The following is a 17941-nucleotide window of genomic DNA, read 5'->3' as shown; positions in this document are numbered from 1 at the left end:
TGATTCTCTCGTTAACACAGGTGTTAGTGAGACTGTCAGATGGAGAAGCGTAATTCATAACTCCAGAGAATGGAGCAGTGGAAACTCAGAGTCCAGTGGCGGCGAGCTTTACATCACTCAAGACGTCGCTTGATATTGTGCATGGTGATCATAGGCTTGTGTGCGGCTGCTCTGCCATGGAAACCCATTTCATCAAGCTCCCGATGAACAGTTCTTGTGCTGACGTTGCTTCCAGAGGCAGTTTGGAATAATAGCACTTAAGACCAGGGCACCTCTAACAAGGGCAGACATTTTACGTACTAACTTATTGGAAAGGTGGCACCGCCATAATACCGTGCCACGTTGAAAGTCACTGAGCTTTTCAGTAAGGCCATTCCACTGCCAATGTTTGTCTATGGAGATTGCATGGCGGTGTGCTCTATTTTATACACCTGTCAGCAATGGGTGTGGCTGAAATGGCCGACTCCGCTAATTTGAATCTGTGTACACACACTATATATAGTGTACTTTTTAAAAAAAGTAGGGGGGTGGTTTAGAAAACCAGTTAGTATCTGGTGTGACCACCATTTCCTCATTCAGCGCGACACATTTCCTTTGCATAGAATTCATCAGGCTGTTGATTGGGGTCTGCGGTTGTGGTGCGGGGTGGACGTACTGACAAATTCTCTGAAACAACGTTGGCGGCGGCTTATGGTAGAGAAATGAACATTAAATTCTCTGGCAACAGCTCTGGTGGACATTCCTGCAGTCAGCATGCCAATTGTACTCTCCCTCTAAATTTGAGACATCAGTGGCATTGTGTTGTGACAACACGGCACATTTTAGAGTGGCCCTTTACTGTCCCCAGCACAAGGACCACCTGTTCATCAGCTTTTTGATATGCCACACTTGTCAGGTGGATGGATTGTCTTGGCAAAGGAGAAATGCTCACTAGCAGGGATGTAAACAAATTTGTGCGCACAATTTTTGAGAAATAAGCTTTTTGTGAGGATGGAAAATTTCAGGGATCTTTCATTTCATCTTATAAAACATGGGACACTTTGAATGTTTATTTTTTTGTTCAGTATATATTAAAACGTTTTCCTTTTAAAGTATACTTTTTTAGATTACTAATGATACTGACACCGCTACAACAAATACTTTTTGTGCACGAAACATCTCATTTAAATACCGTGGAATTCCATTAATTCCTTTGGAGGACTGCTCCTACTGGGGAGTGCCAATATGGCCGACCTGTGGCTTCAAAGCCTCTCAATGGCCAATAGAAAGGATCAGCAATCCAGGGTTTATATACATCACTGGTCATGTCCTGTTTAAGCTACCAAATACCCTTTGATCTCACAGTAAAGTCAGAGTCAACCAATTTCTTTCTTTTCTTTTTTCTCTCTCTCTCTCTCTGTGTTTTTGTTTTTTTGTTGGTCTCCCCTACCCTCTAACCCTGGCAACTCTAGCCCTGTAGATTCCTGAGTCATTTGGCTCCCTGGCTGCAGGCAGGGAGAACTATTAATACAGTTTGTTTAGCTAGTTACCTAGCAGGCTGCATCAAACACTGCAGGCCTGTAGCTGATTATAGACAGAGAACCGCTCGACCTGCTCGCTCCCTTGGCCATTTGGGATTTGGGACGCAGACCAAGTTAACAGTGACGGGGACATTGCCGGCAGGCTCCGAGAGAGCAATTGGAATAGGGCCCACTGGCTGCGCTGACTTCTTTTGATGTTTCCATGTCACCTTGGATGAATGGAAGCTTAAATAGATGGGTGGACTGACTCTGAGTCTGACTCATATGTAGGCTATCGCATGTCTGAAATGGATATAATGAAAAGGATTTATGTGGAGGCGTTTTACCTCAAAAAGCACAAGAAGGAAGATTTAGACACCCACAATCTTTGCTTCTTCTGAAATTGTTTCTGTTGTAGAAACACAGATACAATTAGTCTTTCTGCAACATTTATTTTGTTGAAATATAATTTGAGCTCTGAATTTTTTCTTATTTATCGTAAACAAATTGGTTATTATAATTTATAGAAATAATTTAATATTCAATAAATATAGTACCCAACATATAATTTCGACCAAACCTTTTTTACAGCTATGAGTTAGACACGAGGAATCCAAAGAAATCGCCAAAAGCTACCCACGGCCTTCCTGCAACACCCCACGTCAATCACATCCTACATCCTGATATTACCAGGTTATGACCACTAGATGGTGCTGTTCCAGGTGATTTTTATAAAAAAATGATCTCCAAGAAATTGTAAAAAGGGAGAATTCACCCTGTTTCTTTACCCTGTAAGCAGTCTATGGGAAAGGCATGAAAGTAATCCATGCTTTGGTTTTGTTGTCCACTGTTTCAAAGGCAAACCTTTTAGCATTTGTGGCACAAATACAATGCAAGTCAATGGTACCTATATTAGCATTTTCATGCTTCATGTCTAAATCACATGAAGTATCTATTAATGTGTTGTGTAACTCAATTAAGTGGGAAACTATAGGTACCATTCACAGGAGGCTACTGAGGGGAGGATGGCTCATAATAATGGCCGGAATGGCGAGAATGGAATGGCATCACGAGCCCGTCCTCAACAATTGAGGTGCCACCAACCTCCTGTGGTACCATTTGCCACAAATGCAAAAAAGTAAGCATTTGAAACCATGGCCAGGTATACATAACCAAAGCATGGGTTGCTGTCATATTTTGTCCATAGACTGCTTACACGGTAAGACCAATATGTAATTTTGTGAACTATTCCGTTTCCATTAAGGGGGAGGGGGTTCTTAAAACAACAATCTCTTGGAATAACACCATCTAGTGGTCAGAACCTGGTAATATCAGGATGTACGATGGGACTAGGGCTGTGATGATAATTGAATAACCGTGTAACTAACGGTTATGGATGAAGATTGTCATGAAAATAAAATAACTGTCAAAACCGTTTAAATTAGGGCTGCACCGATATGACATTTTTGGCCGATACCGATATCCAATTTTTTTTCTCTTTCCCTTGCCAAAAAATAAACGTATGCCGATAACCAATATTTAAAATTTTAGCTGCATTTTTAGGCATCCTAGTACAGCTAAATATTTAACACACACACATATGGATGCAGCGGTCTAAGGCACTGCATCTCGGTGCAAGAGTCGTCACTACAGTCCCTGGTTCGATTCCAGGCTGAATCACATCCTGACGTGATTGGGAGTCCCATTTGTCCCAGCGTCGTTCGGGTTTGTCCGCCATCGTAAATAAGAACTTGTTATTTACTGACTTGCCTAGTTAAATAAAGGTTACACACACCACACTTACCAAAATATTATTTTGTTGGCACTTACGCATGTCCCCATTACCAATAAAACCAAATCAAAACCCATTTCTTTCACTTACTTGCTGTGCTGTTTCGTTGTTCATTTGTTCAGTCATTTCAGTCTCAACCAGGGTTCATCATACATGTCAAGCAGTGAAGTGTCAGCTCTGTCTGTCGCTGCTCTTCCTCAGTGTACACGGTCACTGTGTCCGTTTCCATCTTGTCCAGCTGTGTCTGTAACATTTCATGTAAACCCTGTTTCTTGTCTGCATCGAAGTAGCGGCCCTTGTACCTAGCATCGACAATGGTGGCAACACAGTAAAGAGGATCAGAGAATTCCACCGCATCACTTGTTCACAGCCTCTTGTAGAGTACTTTTGCAAGTGTTAACCCCACTGTCTGTCGGCAGATTTGTCGAGCAGGTATTTCGGAATGGTCGATTTAATTAGTGCCAATTTCAAGTTGTCATAACAGTCTGTAATCGGCATTAATGGACACCAATCATGGGCGATCACATTGCACTCCACGAGGAGACTGCCTGGCAGGCTGACTACCTGTTATGCGAGTGCAGCAAGGAGCCAAGATATGGTGCAAGCTAGCATTAAACTTATCTTTATTAAAAGCAATCAATCTTAACATAATCACAAGTTAACTACACATGGTTGATGATATTACTAGTTTATCTAGCTTGTCCTGCGTTCCATATAATCAATACGGTGCCTGTTAATTTGTCATTGAATCACAGCCTACTTTGCCAAACGGGTGATTTAACAAGCGCATTTGTGAGAAAAGCACTGTCATTGCACCAATGTGTACCTAACCATAAACATCAATGCCTTTCTTAAAATCGATACACAAGTATATACACTGCTCCAAAAATAAAGGGAACACTAAAATAACACATCCTAGATCTGAATGAATGAAATATTCTTATTAAATACTTTTTTCTTTACATAGTTGAATGTGCTGACAACAAAATCACACACATTATCAATGGAAATCAAATTTATCAACCCATGGAGGTCTGGATTTGGAGTCACACTCAAAATTAAAGTGGAAAACCACACTACAGGCTGATCCAACTTTGATGTAATGTCCTTAAAACAAGTCAAAATGAGGCTCGGTAGTGTGTGTGGCCTCCACGTGCCTGTATGACCTCCCTACAAAGCCTGGGCATGCTCCTGATGAGGTGGCGGATGGTCTCCTGAGGGATCTCCTCCCAGACCTGGACTAAAGCATCCGCCAACTCCTGGACAGTCTGGTGCAACGTGGCATTGGTGGATGGAGACATGATGTCCCAGATGTGCTCAATTGGATTCAGGTCTGGGGAACTGGCGGGCCAGTCCATAGCATCAATGCCTTCCTCTTGCAGGAACTGCTGACACACTCCAGCCACATGAGGTCTAGCATTGTCTTGCATTAGGATGAACCCAGGGCCAACCGCACCAGCATATGGTCTCACAAGGGGTCTGAGGATCTCATCTCGGTACCTAAGTGCAGTCAGGCTACCTCTGGCGAGCACATGGAGGGCTGTGCGACCCACCAAAGAAATGCCACCCCACACCATGACTGACCCACCGCCAAACCGGTCATGCCAGAGGATGTTGCAGGCAGCAGAACGTTCTCCACGGGATCTCCAGACTGTCACATGCTCAGTGTGAACCTGCTTTCATCTGTGAAGAGCACAGTGTGCCAGTGGTGAATTTGCCAATCTTGGTGTTCTCTGGCAAATGAAAAACGCCCCCACCTGTGGACGTCGGGCCCTCATATACCACCCTCATGGAGTCTGTTTCTGACCGTTTGAGCAGACACATGCACATTTGTGGCCTGCTGGAGGTCATTTTGCAGGGCTCTGGCAGTGCTCCTCCTGCTCCTCCTTACACAAAGGCGGAGGTAGCGGTCCTGCTGCTGGGTTGTTGCCCTCCTACGGCCTCCTCCACGTCTCCTGATGTACTGGGCTGTCTCCTGGAAGCGCCTCCATGCTGACATCGCTGGTCCAAATGTCAGTCAATCGTGAAGCTAATAGCAGTGACTCCCATAGCAAGTAGCTCATAGATGTGCATTTCATCAATACTGTTTAACTTCGGTAGGGCAACACCTGAAAAATAAAATAATGTGTGCCGGAGCTCAAGGTGCTAGACCAGTCGGCGAAAGCCACCATCATCCACGACAGGTTGATTGTCAAGGGCACTCTTTCAAATGACTTGGAACTAGTTTAGTTGTTGGAAGTGTGCGCTTAGTATTTCTTCTGCTTTTCTGTGTAGCACTGTATTTTTCGCGGAGTCATTATGTCAGCTTTGACATTGGATTTGCACATCGGCATTAAACTAGATGTTGGCATTTTTAGCTAATATCGACCAATTCCGATAAGCTCACCGATATATTGTGCATCCCTAATTTAAATAGGCCTACATTCATTTAGTTTTTTTTCTCAACATTTTGTATGAATTTTATTTTCATGTACACTGAACAAAAATATAAATGCAACATGTAACTATTCAAAGATTTTACTGACATTTCTTTTGTAGACCCTAGTCTGAGAATGCATCTGTTGGTCACAGATACCTTAAATAAAAGGATCAGAAAACCAGTCAGTATTTGGTGTGACCACCTTTTGCCTCATGCAGCGCGACACTTTTCCATCGCGTAGAGTTGATCAGGCTGTTCGTTGTGGAATGTTGTCCCACCCTCCTTCAATGGCTGTGCTAAGTTGCTGGATATTGGCGGGAACTGGGCCACACTGTCGTACACGTTGATCCACAGGATCCCAAACGTGCTCAATGGGTGACATGTCTGAGTATACAGGCCATGAAAGAACTGGGACATTTTCAGCTTCCAGGAATTGTGTACAGATCCTTGCGACATGGGTCCGTGCATTTAAAGGTTAAAAACCTATTTTTTAATTTAACTAGGCTTGCTGAAACGTGGTAATGGCGGCGGATGAATAGCATGACAACGGGCCTCAAGATCTCGTCACGGTATCTATGTGCATTCAAATTGCCATTGATAAAATGCAATTGTGTTGGTTGTCTCGAGTTTATGCCTGCCCATACCGTAACCCCACCACCACCATGGGGAACTCTGTTCACAAGGTTGACATCAGCAAACCGCTCACCCACACGACAACATACACGCTGTCTGCTGTTGTGAGGCTGGTTGGACGTACTGCCAAATTCCCTAAAATGACGTTGGCGGCGGCTTAATGAAAATGTAATTCTCTGGGAATTGTTCTGGTGGACATTCCTGCAGTCAGCATGCCAATTGCACTCTCCCTCAACTTGAGACATCTGTGGCATTGTGTTGTGACAAAATTGCACATTTTTAGTGGCCTTTTATTGCCCCCAGAACAAGGTACATCTGTGAAATGATCATGCTGTTTAATCAGCTTCTTGATATGCCACACCTGTCATGTGGATGGATTATCTTGGCAAATGAGAAATGCTCACTAACAGGTATGTGAACTAATTTGTGCTCAATTCTTGAGAAATTAGCTTTTTGTGTGTTGCACATTTCTGGGATCTTTTATTTCAGCTCACGAAACACGGGATCAACACTTTACATAGACTAGACAAGGTTGTTCTGGCTCTGAGTCCTATAATGTGCTAATTTTGTGTCAAATGGACAGTGCGCCAATCCTTTCTAACCTGGTATGGTATAATTTGATGCGGAATCTTTTCTTACTTTAATGTATAGACTAATCAACGCTGATCAGGCCTGGTCCGATAATCCACCCTAGGCGAATAATGCCAGACCCACCAATCACCGCAAAGTAGAATAGTAGGCTAGGCTATACAGTGTCGGCTCGCAATGCACTTTAATGAATGCTCATGTGGTAGCCTACCGTTTATAAAACAGTTTACTGTTAATCCCTGTCATTTGGTTATATTTATTTCTGTTAATGCATGTATTAATTACAGTAATTTACTGTTCTCCTTCTCTGAGTGGAAATGTTGTTTGCAGAGTTCACATCCTGCTACACTTGTGAGAAACAAGTTTTGGTTTATTTCATACCATCATTTACACGCTCCATGTGAGCAATGAGCAAGTGACTGGTCTCTCTGTCCTGTTAATGTTGACGGAGCGAGCATAGAAGTATCTGGCCTGCTTCTAACAAATGTCAAATGTAGGAAAGAGCCCAGCTGGGCTTCTCAGTAATGTTTTCTTCACCTTGCACAGTAAGTAAACAAAGACCTTTTTAAATATACAGTACCAGTCAAAAGTTTGGACACCAAGGGTTTTTATTTTTTACTATTTTCTACATTGTAGAATAATAGTGAAGACATCAAAACTATGAAATAACACATGGAATCGTGTAGTAACCAAAAAAGTGTTAAACAAATCAAAATATATTTTAGATTCTTCAAAGTAGCCATCCTTTGCCTTGATGACAGCTTTGCACACTCTTGGCATTCTCTCAACCAGCTTCATGAGGAATGCTTTTCCAACAGTCTTCAAGGAGTTTCCACATATGCTGAGCACTTGTTGGCTGCTTTTCTTTCACTCTGCGGTCCAACTCATCCCAAACCATCTCAATTGGGTTGAGGTCAGGTGATTGTAGAGGCCAGGTCATCTGATGCAACACTCCATCACTCTCCTTCTTGGTCAAATAGGCCTTACACAGCCTGGAGGTGTGTTTTGGGTCATTGTCCTGTTGTAAAAACAAATTATAATCCTACTAAGTGCAAACCAGATGGGATGGTGTATCGCTGCAGAATGCTGTGGTAGCCATGCTGGTTAAGTGTGCCTTGAATTCTAAATAAATCAATAACCGTATCACCAGCAAAGCACCATCACACCACCACCTCCATGCTTCACGGTGGAAACCACACAGAAATATTAGGTTGGGCCTGACATGCTGGTGACTTTTTTTATGGGGGTGTGTGAGTTTTCTGATTCTCTCTAGGCCAAGGCCTATACAGTGCATTCAGAAAGTATTCAGACCCTTTTCCAAATTTTGTTACGTTCCAGCCTTATTCTAAAATTGATTAAATTAAATTGTTTCTTCATCAATCATCAAATTCTTATCGGAAGACTCAATAGCCTTGGCTTCTCAAATGACTGCCTCGCCTGGTTCACCGACTACTTCTCAGAGTTCAGTTGTCCGGACCTCTGGGCCTGTCAGGGCCTGTTGTCCGGACCTCTGGCAGTCTATGGGGGTGCCACAGGGTTCAATTCTCGGGCCGACTCTTTTCTCTGTATATATCAATGATGTCGCTCTTGCTGCTGGTGATTCTCTGATCCACCTCTACGCAGACGACACCATTCTGTATACATCTGGCCCTTCTTTGGACACTGTGCTAACAAACCTCCAAACAAGCTTCAATGCCATACAACACTCCTTCCGTGGCCTCCAACTGCTTTTAAATGCTAGTAAAACTAAGTGCATGCTCTAAAAACCGATTGCTGCCCGCACCCTCCTGCCCAACTAGTATCACTACTGGACGGTTCTGACCTAGAATATGTGGACAACTACAAATACCTAGGTGTCTGGTTAGACTGTAAACTCTCCATCCAGACTCACATTAAGCATCTCCAATCCAAAATTAAATCTAGAATCGGCTTCCTACTGGTTAAGGGCGCTGTACTGCAGGGCCAGCTGTGCCATCAGAGACTCTGGGTTTGCGCCCAGGCTCTGTCGTAAACAGCCGCAACCGGGAGGTCCGTGGGGCGACGCACAATTGGCCTATTGTCGTCCGGGTTAGGCAGGGCTTGGCCGGTAGGGATGTCCTTGTCTCATCGCGCACCAGCGACTCCTGTGGCGGGCCGGGCGCAGTGCGCGCTAACCAAGGTTGCCAGGTGCACGGTGTTTCCTCCGACACATTGGTCCGGCTAGCTTCCGGGTTGGATGCGCGCTGTGTTAAGAAGTAGTGCGGCTTGGTTGGGTTGTGTATCGGACAGGACGCATGACTTTCAACCTTCGTCTCTCCCGAGCCCGTACGGGAGTTGTTGCGCCGAGACAAGATAGTAGCTACTAAAACAATTGGATACCACAAAATTAGGGAGAAAAAGGGGTAAAATAAAAAATTAAATAAAAAACTGGATTTAGTCTATCATGGTGCCTTCTGTTTTGTCACCAAAGCACCACTGTGACCTGTATGCTCTCGTTGGCTGGCCCTCGCTTCATATTCGTCACCAAACCCGTTTGTTTATGTGTAACACTGTGTTGTTTGTGTCACACTGCTTTGCTTTATCTTGGCCAGGTCGCAGTTGTAAATGATAACTTGTTCTCAACTGGCCAAACTGATTAATTAAATAAAGGTCAAATAAAAAATCTACACATCCCCATAATGACAATGTGAAAACAGGTTTTTAGAATTTTTTGCAAATCATCCTTCAGATGTTTCTACAACTTGATTGGAGTCCACCTATGGTAAATTCAATTGATTGGTCATGATTTGGAAAGGCATACACCTGTCTAAGGCCCCACAGTTGACAGTGCATGTCAGAGCAAAAACCAAGCCATGAATGAGGTCGAAGGAATTGTGTGTAAAAAGGGAAAGCAAAGGGGGATACCTAGTCAGTTGTACAACTGAATGCCTTCAACTGAAATGTGTCTTCCACATTTCAGAATTAGAGAGGTGCGGGGGTCGGGCTGCCTTAATCGACATCCACATCTTCGGCGCCCCGTTAACTGCCTTGCTCAGAGACAGAACGACAGATTTTTACCTTGTCATAGAGCTCCAAGACAGGATTTGTGTCGAGGCACAGATCTAGGGAAAGGTACCAAAAGATTGCTGCAGCATTGAAGGTCCCCAAGAACTGTGGCCTCCATCATTATTAAATTGAAGGAGTTTGGAACCACCAAGATTCTTCTTAGAGCTGGCCGCCCAGCTAAATTGAGCAATCACGGGAGAAGGGCCTTGGTCAGGGAGGTGACCAAGAACCCGATGGTCATTCTGACAGAGCTCCTCTGTGGAGATCATCAATCAATCAAATGTATTTATAAAGCCCTTCTTACATCAGCTGATATCTCAAAGTGCTGTACAGAAACCCAGCCTAAAACCCCAAACAGCAAACAATGCAGGTGTAGAAGCACGGTGGCTCGGAAGAACTCCCTAGAAAGGCCAGAACCTAGGAAGAAGCCTAGAGAGCCTCTTTACGCCTATTTAGATATTCCATTAAAAATCTGCTGTTTCCAGCTTCAATAGTCATTTACATCAGAAATACAGTGTAGACATTGTTAATGATCAATTTGATGTTATTTTAATGGACATTAAATGTGCTTTTCTTTCAATAACGAGGACATTTCTAACTGACCCCAAACTTTTGAACGGTTGTGTATATCCTACCAATGGGACATTAACTGTAATATATTATGTTTCACCGAGTCGTGGCTGAACAACGACATGAGTAACATACATCTGGTGGGTTTTAAGCTTTTTCGCCAGTATAGAACAGCGGCCTCTGGTAAGACAAGGGGAGGCGGCCTATGCATATTTGTAAACAACACCTGGTACACGAAATCTAAGGAAGTCTCAAGGTTTTGCTCGCCTGAGGTAGAGTATCTCATGATAAGCTGTAGACCACACTATTTACCAATAGTTTACATCTATATTTTTTGTAGCTGTCAATATACCACGCAAGACCGATGCTGGCACTAAGACCGTACTCAATGAGCTGTATACGGCCATAAGCAAACAGGAAAACGCTCATCCAGAGGCGGTGCTCATAGTGGCCGGGGACTTTAATGCAAGGAAACTCAAATCAGTTTTACCTTTCTATCAGCATGTTAAATGTACAACCAGAGGGTAAAATACTCTAGATCACATTTACTCCACACACAGAGACACATACAAAGCTCGCCCACCATTTAGCAAGTCTGACCATAAAGCATCAAGCACCAGTGACTTGGTCAATAAGAAAGTAGTCAGATGAAGCAGATGCTAAGCTGCAGGACTGTTTTGCTAGCACAGACTGGAATATGTTCCAGGATTCTTTTGATGGCATTGAGGAAAAGAACATCAGAACATACTTTTGAACCTTCTTTAGCTTATGTAGCAGATAACTGAAAAATATACCAAATACATTTATACACCAAAACAAGGTAACTCTAAAGTACAAAATAAACAATAAAAATAGAAATTGCAAAAGAAAAGAAATGGCTTCATCAATAAGTGCATCAATGACATCGTCTCCACAGTGACCGTGCTGACATACCCCAACCAGAAGCCATGGATTACAGGCACCATCCACAATGAGCTAAAGAGTAGAGCTGCTGCTTTCAAGGAGCAGGACTCTAACCCGGAAGCCTATAAGATATCCCGCTATGCCCTCCGACGAACCATCAAACAGGCAAAGCGTCAATACAGGACTGAGATCGAATCGTACTACACCAACTCCGACGTTCGTTGCCTGTGGCAGGGCTTGCAAACTATTACAGACTACAAAGGGAAACACAGCCACGAGCTGCCCAGTGACACAACCCTACCAGACGAGCTAAATTACTTCTATGCAAGTAACACTGAAACATGAATGACAGCACCAGCCGTTCCGGACGACTGTGTGATCACGCTCCCTGTTGCTGATGTGATTAAGACCTTTATACAGGTCAACATTCACAAGGCCGCAGGGCCAGATGGATTACCAGGACATGTACTCAGAGCATGGACTGACCAACTGGCAAGTGTCTTCACTGACATTTTCAACTTGTCTCTGACTGAGTCTGTAATACCAACATGTTTCAAGCAGACCACCATAGTCCCTGTGCACAAGAACACTAAGGTAACCTGCCTAAATGACTGCCGACTCGTAGCGTCTGTAACCATGAAGTGCTTTGAAAGGCTGGTCATGGCTCACATCATCACCATTATCCCAGAAACCCTAGACCAACTCCAATTTGCATACCGCCCCAACAGATCCACAGATGATGCAGTCTCTATTGCACTCCACACTGCCCTTTCCCACCTGGACAAAAGGAACACCTATGTGAGAATGCAATTCATTGACTACATCTCAGCGTTCAACACCATCGTGACCTCAAAGCTCATCACTAAGCCTGGGACTAAACACCTCCCTCTGCAACTGGATCTTGGACTTCCTGATGGGCCCACCCCCGGGTGGTAAGGGTAGGTAACAACATATCCGCCACGCTGATCCTCAACACGAAGGCAGTCCCCTCCTGTACTTCCTGTTCACTCATGACTGCACGGCCAGGCACGACTCCAACACCATCAAGTTTGCCGATGACACAAGTGGTAGGCCTGATCACTGACAACGATGACCCAGCCTATAGGGAGGACGTCAGAGACCTGGTTGTGTGTGCCAGGACAACAACCTCTCCCTCAACATGATCAAGACAAAGGAGATGATTGTGGACTACAGGAAAAGGAGGACCAAGCACGCCCCCATTCTCATTGACAGGGCTGTAGTGGAACAGGTTGAGCGCTTCAAGTTCCTTGGTGTCCACAGCACCAACGAACTGTCATGGTCTAAACCCACTAAGAGGGCACTGCAAAGCCTATTCCACATCAGGAGACTGAAAATATTTGGCATGGGTCCTCAGATCCTCAAAAGGTTCTACAGCTGCACAAACAAGAGCATCCTAACGGGTTGCGTCACGGCCTGGGATGGCAACTGCTCCGCCTCCCACCGTAAGGCGCTACAGAGGGTAGTGCGTACGGCCCAGTACATCACCGGGGCCAAACTTCCTGCCATTCAGGACCTCTATACCAGGTGGTGACAGAGGAAGGCCCTAAAAATGATCAAAAACTCCAGCCACCCTGGTCGTAGACTATTCTCTCTGCTACCACACGACAAACGGTACCGGAGCACCAAGTCGAGGTCCGAAAAGGCTTCTTAACAGCTTCTACCCCCAAGCCATAAGACTCCTGAACATCTAATCAAAGGACTACCAAGATCCCTGCTGCTACTCTCTGTTTATAATCTATGCATTGTCACTTTAACTCTACCTACTAGTACATATGACCCCCATTAACCCCGCACATTGACTCTGTACCGGTACCCCTTGTATATAGCCTCGCTTGTTATTTCACTGCTGCTGTTTAGTTATTTGTACTATTTTCTATTTAACACTTTTTTTCTTAACTTCTTTACTTCTTAAAGCATTGTTGGTTAAGGGCTTGTAAGTAAGCATTTCACTGTAAGGTCCTACACCTGTTGTATTCGGCGCAATTTGATTTCATTTGAAGTCTCTGAATGTCCTTGAGTGGCCCAGCCAGAATCCGGACTTGAACTCAATCTAACATATTTCGAGAGACCTGAAAATAGCTGTGCAGTGACGCTCCCCATCCAACCCGAGAGCACTTGAGAGGATCTGCAGAGAACAATGGGAGAAACTCCCCAAATACAGGTGTGCCGAGCTTATGGTGTCATGGCTGTTATGGCTGCCAAAGGCGCTTCAACAATGTACTGAGTAAAGGGTCTGAGTACTTATGTAAATGTGATATTTCAGGGGGGGGTATTTAATCCCTTTTAGAATAAGTCGTAACGAAGTGGGAAAAGTCAAGGGGTCTGAACACTTTCCCAATGCACTGTACTTCCATTAAAGTTTCCTAAAATATCTATCTCTTTAATAAGACTCAAACGCACCTTTTTATGATTTAATCTAGTAAAAGGCCTATTTTCAGTAGCTTAAGCTACATGATTTCTCTCACGACGGCCTTCTCTCTTTGAAGAACTTATGCCACTGCCATCAAATGACCGCAGCTGCAAGGTCTGTGACGTAATGTGAATATTTTTGGGAAAAGTGGGGTAAAAAAATCCATCCGACTTCGTTTGAGTGGTTTTGTGCGTCGAGGTAGAATCTGTATTAAAAAAAACTTTTGTGCAGAAAAGCCAACAGACAAGGAAGGACAAGTTAGGCATATCTTTATTTTGACTCTGTTAATGTTGTCAATACAAAAATGCGACAGATCCTGTCCAACCTGGCATTTCTTAATTTGTTGATTTAATATTTAGAAGTAATTACCTGAATAATATTGAAATGCCATGATAATTACGAAGTGTAATGGTTTGTTTCATATCCATGTAATCAAGTGTACAAGTAAGTCTGTCCCCCACCCCGCCTTCTGCTCCGTCCAGTTTGTGTCCTTGATGTGGCACCCACAGCCCGTTAGTGCACACCGTGTGTGTAAAGAGTTGCTGGTGTATTGTTGTGTGTAGATGGACTGAACTCACACGTCTCTGCCCAAATAGACTCAGAGAATTGTGTTTTAGTGTGAGCAGTGTAAGAGGCCTGACACCAGCCTCTTACACTATTACTGAAGTTGGGGACTGCTTTTGACGAGGGGTCAAAGGAAGTGCACTAAATATGGAATAGGGTGCCATTTGGGACGCTGACACAGCCTGTGAGGTCGGTTAGGAATCAAGCCCTCTGCTCCTCTGCCTTGTATGTGTTCCGTTTCCTCCTTTTGATCACACTGGGGAAGGATTGGCCAGCCTGCTTTTTATAGGCAAATAAGATGCAGCCTTTGTATTTTTTCGAGAGAGACGAGAGATTGAACAGTGGAAACATGATAAGTGCTACTAAAACTAGTGGTCTATAAAAGGTTGTAAGTCAAGTATGTAAATGTACAGTTACAATACGGTTACACAGTAGGCCTACCTGGCAATGTAATTACCATGTAAAAAGGCCTATAACAGGTTGTAATTACTTGGTTTCTTACAGATATTTACATGGTTACGGATCTACATGGCATCTTCAGTGGATGTTATTGGAGGAGAACGTGATGCTGTTGTATAATCTGTTTGTGTGTGTGTGTGTGTGTGTGTTGTGGGACTTGCGTTGTGTAATAGTTGTTGCCAGACGTCATCTAGAGGTTTGTGCTGGGACGTTAGAACAGAGTGCTGCTGAAAAATGTATGCCATAATTCCCCCCTCCCGCCCCCAAGTATCATCTCTTCTCATCCTTCCCTCTCCTGTCTCTCCATCCCTCTCTTCTCCCATGCTCCACTTGAAGTCAGGTTGGGAAGTTTAGTAAAGATAACTTGGTCATTCAATGTTAATGTCCTATCCCCAACATTACATCCCATGATAAACATTTCATGACCAAGTTATCTTTACTGAACTTCCCAACCTGTCTTCACTGTGGGTGAGCAGAAGAGGGAGGAAGAGGTGAGGAGAAGAGCGAGCAAGGGAGGGGAGACAAAGTTGAACCCAGGCCTGTAACCGCCAAACAAGCTTTTAGGTCATGTCAGTTCAACTGTACTCGCACGTGGTCTGGGAGGAGAAACATAACGGTGCTGTATGTGTGTTATGTCACATTTGTCAATAGTAGAGCATAGGCATATGCAAGGAAATGTGAGTTGAGAGAGGTGGGTGAAAACAACTGAAACTGCAGATTAGAGAGGAGGTGGGTGGGCCTAGAGGAAATGTCCTGGAGGGAGTGAATTTGTCCAATACAATCTGATTTTGTCCAATGCTTGTTTTCTTTGTCCGTTGCATAATATTTTGCTACGTTGTGCACTAATGAGTACGACCCAGAGCAGCATAGGCCTAAATCGAATTTACGGTGTTGTACCTTATTAGCAACAAGTTTTGACGAGCGAGTTTCAAACTCTTGACAATTCACACCTTCCAACACCAGCTGAGAGTAGTGTCTCCCATTCATCAACTGTAGTGCCCTTCCCTTCTCAGCTATGAGCTTAGGTCTCTTCTCGTTAGACTAGGGGTTCTTGGTACGGCATTCTGAACGTGCTTGGTTTCTGTTTAGCTTGTGGCAGTAAAGTCACTGAGAAAGTGGGGTGACAGCAGCAGACAAGAACAGGCAAATGAGATCATATGATAAGGGGCTACGTCCAAAATGGCACCCTATTCCCTATGTAGTGCACTACTTTTGACCTGGGCCCATGGGATTGAGGTCAAAAGTAGTGCACTATGCAGTGAAACAGGGTGCCATTTGGGATGTATCCGAGGTGAGGTGAAAGACTGTTGTTGAGGGTCACTAGGGGGGGTAGTATGGCGCACAGATATTTAAGCTGTGGAATTAGAGATGACATCCTTCAAAAAGTAGGTGAAGGGGGGTCATTGACGTGTAGGCTACAGGACTATAGAGTGGTAGTTGAATCTGAAATATTAAGGGAGCTGGCAAAAAGAGGGAGAGCGAGAGAGCCTACAGAAAAAAAGAGCGAGAGACGGAGTCAAGAATGGGTGCTTGGGGACTAGTGGTGGGTGTGATGGAGAAGTCTGTATTAACCAAATGCTAGCTTCCTTCTCCCCTGTAAGCTTCTCCTCATTCATTGGCCAGCTGAAAGCCCCTTGTATGAAGGAAACACCACCAGGGAGACCTGATCTCGCTGCCTAGCTTTGTGTGTATGTGTGTGTCTGTGTTTTTTCCTCCCTGCTTGGGTAGGTTATTTTTAAATCCATTCTGCTTCCTGGCTGCCCTGACTACAGCTAGCCTACCAGCAGGACAGGAGTATTCCTGCTTTGTTGGTTTCTGGACTAGTCTACTGGAGGACCAACTGAACCGCTTTGAGGAAATTAAGAAAAGAAAAGACAACCATGTTCTCTTCTCCTTTCCCACAGTTACATTGCAAACTCTTTGCAAAGATGGGGGACGACCGACCTTTTGTGTGCAACGCTCCGGGCTGTGGACAGGTAAGCCGTCAACTACCTCTGTCTTGTCTCGGGTTTCAGGTGTGTGTGTGTGTGTGTGTGTGTGTGTGTGTGTGTGTGTGTGTGTGTGTGTGTGTGTGTGTGTGTGGTTGTACTTGGTATTTGTGTGTGTGCTTGTATGGTTGTACTTGGTATTTGTGTGTGTGGCTTTGTGTTTAGTGTGTGTTGTCTATAGCAGTTGACTCTGGAATAACTTGAAGTGAGCATCCTCCTCAATCAGTTGATTGGGAAGTTGAAACTGACGATATTCATTCATACTGTACATGGCCTAGTTCTGTAGTGAAATGAATGGAATTTCCCACTGCTGTCAGTGGAATAGAACATGGGTAGAGAGTAGACCATGTTTTAGATAGCCATCAACCGGCTTATGTTTCTGGCTGAGTGTCCACATGTACAACGCATTCCTATTGCCAGTCTGCTGCTGTCACTGACTGAGTGTCCACATGTACAACACAACACGTTCCTATTACCAGTCTGTTTCTGTCACTGACTGAGTGTCCACATGGACAACACAACACGTTCCTATTACCAGTCTGTTTCTGTCACTAACTGAGTGTCCACATGTACAACACAACACGTTCCTATTACCAGTCTGTTTCTGTCACTGACTGAGTGTCCACATGTACAACACATTCCTATTGCCAGTCTGTTTCTGTCACTGACTGAGTGTCCACATGTACAACACAACACGTTCCAATTGCCAGTCTGTTTCTGTCACTGACTGAGTGTCCACATGTACAACACAACACGTTCCTATTACCAGTCTGTTTCTGTCACTGACTGAGTGTCCACATGTACAACACAACACGTTCCTATTGCCAGTCTGTTTCTGTCACTGACTGAGTGTCCACATGTACAACACATTCCTATTGCCAGTCTGTTTCTGTCACTGACTGAGTGTCCACATGTACAACACATTCCTATTGCCAGTCTGTTTCTGTCACTGACTGAGTGTCCACATGTACAACACAACACGTTCCTATTACCAGTCTGTTTCTGTCACTGACTGAGTGTCCACATGTACAACACATTCCTATTGCCAGTCTGTTTCTGTCACTGACTGAG

General features: G+C 44.2%; 1 protein-coding gene across 4 annotated transcripts in view; it reads left to right on the top strand.

Annotated features, from left to right (window-relative positions):
- Nucleotides 1-17941, top strand: part of atf7a (activating transcription factor 7a) — a 51359-nt gene that overhangs the window by 9506 nt on the left and 23912 nt on the right. For all 4 annotated transcript variants that reach the window (XM_035739364.2, XM_035739361.2, XM_035739363.2 and 1 more), the window contains exon 2: nucleotides 16787-16858. In XM_035739364.2, coding sequence (XP_035595257.1) covers nucleotides 16811-16858 — 48 coding nt within the window. In that variant the 5' untranslated portion in view covers nucleotides 16787-16810. The remainder of the gene's footprint in view (nucleotides 1-16786; nucleotides 16859-17941) is intronic.

Source organism: Oncorhynchus keta, chromosome 27 (assembly GCF_023373465.1).
Source record: "Oncorhynchus keta strain PuntledgeMale-10-30-2019 chromosome 27, Oket_V2, whole genome shotgun sequence".
Lineage (NCBI taxonomy): Eukaryota > Metazoa > Chordata > Actinopteri > Salmoniformes > Salmonidae > Oncorhynchus > Oncorhynchus keta.
The sequence above is the reverse complement of the archived record's forward strand: the minus strand, read 5'-3'. Positions and strand labels throughout refer to the sequence as shown.